Source organism: Triticum dicoccoides, chromosome 2B (assembly GCF_002162155.2).
Source record: "Triticum dicoccoides isolate Atlit2015 ecotype Zavitan chromosome 2B, WEW_v2.0, whole genome shotgun sequence".
Taxonomy (NCBI): domain Eukaryota; kingdom Viridiplantae; phylum Streptophyta; class Magnoliopsida; order Poales; family Poaceae; genus Triticum; species Triticum dicoccoides.
The window spans coordinates 759,639,658-759,643,011 of NC_041383.1; the positions used below are offsets into that span (position 1 = coordinate 759,639,658).

Here is a 3,354-nt window from a genome sequence, read left to right on the forward strand (position 1 = left end):
TCAAGTAATAAGGATGGCATGGTGGCTGCGGCATCCTTGTGACCAGATCCCGTGTGAACCATCCAACCATCGAGTTGAACTCTCGGCTTTAGGTGACCCGACCGAAGTCCTGGTCGAATCCGGCTCGTCCCTTTAATAGGCCGGCACCACGCCAAACTTCAAGTTTACGTCTACCAATATACTCGAAAAACGACCGTAACAATCGCCATGGCGATAAATTCGGCGACAATGACTTCCTCCCACCGCCTCTTCCCCGCAAGCGCCCTCGTCTCCCCGAGTGCCACGCGGAGCCGCCGCTCCTCCGCCAACTCCTGCGCCCCTCGCCTCCAATTCACCAAACGCGACAGATGCAGCGTGCTGAGGCTGTGCAGCGCACGCCCTAGCGCTCCGGCCCTCAACCAGTGGTGGGCGTCCGAGCTCACCCCGGAGGATCTACCCACGGAGGAGACCGACGGGCCGACGACCGGGCACGGCTGGGAGGAGCTGGTGGCCATATGGAACGCGCTCATCGCCGAGCCCCTCCGGCCCGTCCTGCTCGCCTTGCGCGAGATCAGGGACCGCGGCCACTTCTTCCGCTGCCGCAGCTACCACGCCGGGGTCGTCGCTGGTATGTATTTATGGACAGGTTTCTTCTTGGTTAATTTTGTACAGGTTCTGATGTGAAAGCTTCATTATTTTTGTGCGCAATTCGTAGTACTATCCATTGAGTCAAGCTGCTTTCCCCCAAGCATCAAGCTGCCTTTTTCTGCGTAATGCAGTCAGGAATCGGCTTACTCATTCTACTGACAGCGAGTAGCAGTGCAATCACAGATATCCAGCTATTTGATTCATCTTCTTGTCTCTAATATGCATTGAACAAACAAAAAAAATACTCCCTCTGTGAAAAAATAAAAGATCGTTTAGATCAAACGATCTTATAGATGGAGTACAATATTAATTACTTGTCCCTTAATAGCCCCTCCCCTGGCGGGTCTTATAGATGGAGTACAATATCAAACGATCTTATAAGATCGTCCTCCTCAGGGCGGGCGCCGCCCCCTCCCCCGGCCCAACCCACCACTCCCACTCTTCACCTCTCCTCCTCGCCGCCGCCAATAGCCCCTGCCGGGCGAAGCCCACACGGATCTGGCGGCGGGGGACAGTAATCCCCCGTGTGGCGCGCTCATGGGCTGGGGGAGCTCCGTGTGGCGGCGGCGGGCACAGCGTGACTAGGGCGTGCGTCGGTTCTAGCGATGGTGGCTGGTGATAGTGGTGAGGATGCGCCACACGGAGCTCACTGCTCCCTCCCGGTGGCCTGCTGTGCTCCGGCGGGGGTAGTCTCGGTGAGGTGCGCGTGGTGGTGCTCGCCCCCTTCTACGTGTTTCAACTGGTGCTTCTGCCTGCTGGCGCGTGTAGGCGCTAGGCATGCCAGCCGGCGACGGCTTAGCGCGTTTCTGGTGGGGGCGGCGTGGGCAGGCTGGATCCCGCGGGATCTGGCTTGCAGTGGCTCGGATCTGGTCACGTGCGATAGCGGGCTGCAGTGACCACTGCTCTGCGGTGGTGCAAGAAGCAGCATCTCGTGGTTTACAGGTGCTCCTCGAAGGTGGTTTGCTCACTTGAGCGAAAGCTCCTGCTCCGAACGGAGCCGGCGATGGCGACGCCCGCGGGTGTCGCTTACCTCTTTGGAGGTGTCGCGGTGTTGTGACGTCCCCTTTGAAGCTCCAGGGGAAACCCTTGTTCCCGGTCCTTCCAAAATGATCGATGGCGGCGCATTTTTGCGTCGCATTCCTTCTTGAAGGCATCAGTTTGGTGGATTCGTGTGGTCATTGCCCTCTGCGGGTTGGATGGTTGTGATGGTGCGGCTGGCTGGGGGTCAACGGTGGTGTGTTCGGTGTCGGTGAGGAGGTGTTACTCTGCCAGCGACATCTTGGCTCGACCATTCCTTGGAGTGGGTTTGTTTCTTCCATCCGAAGCCGGGTTAGCAGGGTGTGTTCCTCTCTATACCACCTTGTTCCTGTATGACACCTCCTCCCTCTTTGGGGTGTTGTTGGGTGGCGACCAGACGACGAAAGTTCAAGGCTCACCTTGCTTGGTCAGATGAAGAAGGAAGTTGAGACCCCGGGGGAAACCCCTAACCCAGGTCCTCCTGGTGCGGATGATGACGGCGCATCCGACGTCGCGGCCCTTCTTGAAGGCATCATCTTGGGGTCAGCTTGGTTGATGTGTGGGTGTTGCTGCAGGGATGTTGTTGGTGGTGGTGTGGCCGGATGGGTTGACGGTGGTATGTATTCGTCTGTGGTGGTATTCTTCGGTGTCGTCCTTGTTGTTGTGCGTGCCCAAGACCTCCATGGCTGTTGTTGTTGTGCGGCGAGCTTCGTGCTCTTGGTGTTGTCTCGGTTCATCTTTGCTCAATGATGCCGCAAGATGCCTCCCCAACTTGCTAATCGTTCCCGAATCTCCATGGCGGAGTTCCCAGTCAAGGTTTGTGCTAGTCACTCGTTGATGTAGACGCTCCTCTATTGCGCCGTGGTGCTCTGTACGCACGCTGGTGTGGTGCGTTAGGCTGCTCGTCAAGTCTTGGTATTGTGATCCCTTGACGACTCCCCTCATATACTTGTGCCTCTCGTGGTGATGCCCTTCGGTTTGCTAGCTAGGCGTGCCTTGTCTTGGGCGTCCTTTATTTTGGTTTCTCTTCTTTTACCCTCTCTTGTACGTTTTTCGGCCTGGTTTCCCTCATAAATGGGGTCAACTTGTTTAGGTTTTCGATCTGGTTTTCCTTATAAACTGAATCAATCTCATGGCATTAAGGCCACTTTGAAATATATTCAGGTGGTGAGTCTTTCCCCCACGGTGACCATTTCAAAATAAAATAAAATTTACTTGTTCCTCCAAAAAAAATTAAGCATCACTGAATTTGCAAATCTTTGCCCTTCCCAAATATAATCTGAATATGACACCGTTGGTTGCTCTTATTCATGCGTTCTCTTGACACTGTACTAGGTTCATCTTATCTTGATTTAATGTCAATCAAAGAAATAGCAAATGGCCTACCTGCAAAGTATCTGAGGAAGCATTGCGCACAACTCAAATCATGTTTTCTTTTTGTTTGCAGGCCCATTGTTGATGATTGCTGGCTTCTGCCAACTCCGTAAATTAGTACCAACCCTGTTCATGGATATAGTTCTTGGATATATATTCTACAAGTTAAGTGTCCTAGCAGCAGAACTGAGAAGAAATGGGAAGGCGAACCATTTGTGCGCTCGGATACAGCTCCGTGAGTTTTGGAACTCAAACTAATATTGTTTGTGTTTATTATGGAGAAGACAAATATATGAATTTTTGTACTCTGGATGGGTGACGGAGCTTGGGTCAAAA

At 53.5% G+C, this 3,354-nt stretch overlaps 1 protein-coding gene across 1 annotated transcript in view; it reads left to right on the top strand.

The window, feature by feature from the left end:
• Positions 1–207: 207 nt before the first annotated feature.
• The window catches only part of LOC119361341, a 4,834-nt gene continuing 1,687 nt past the window's right edge, over positions 208–3,354 (top strand). Inside the window, exons 1-2 of the mRNA XM_037626597.1 lie at positions 208–607; positions 3,092–3,253. Of these exons, the coding sequence (XP_037482494.1) occupies positions 208–607; positions 3,092–3,253 (562 nt within the window). The remainder of the gene's footprint in view (positions 608–3,091; positions 3,254–3,354) is intronic.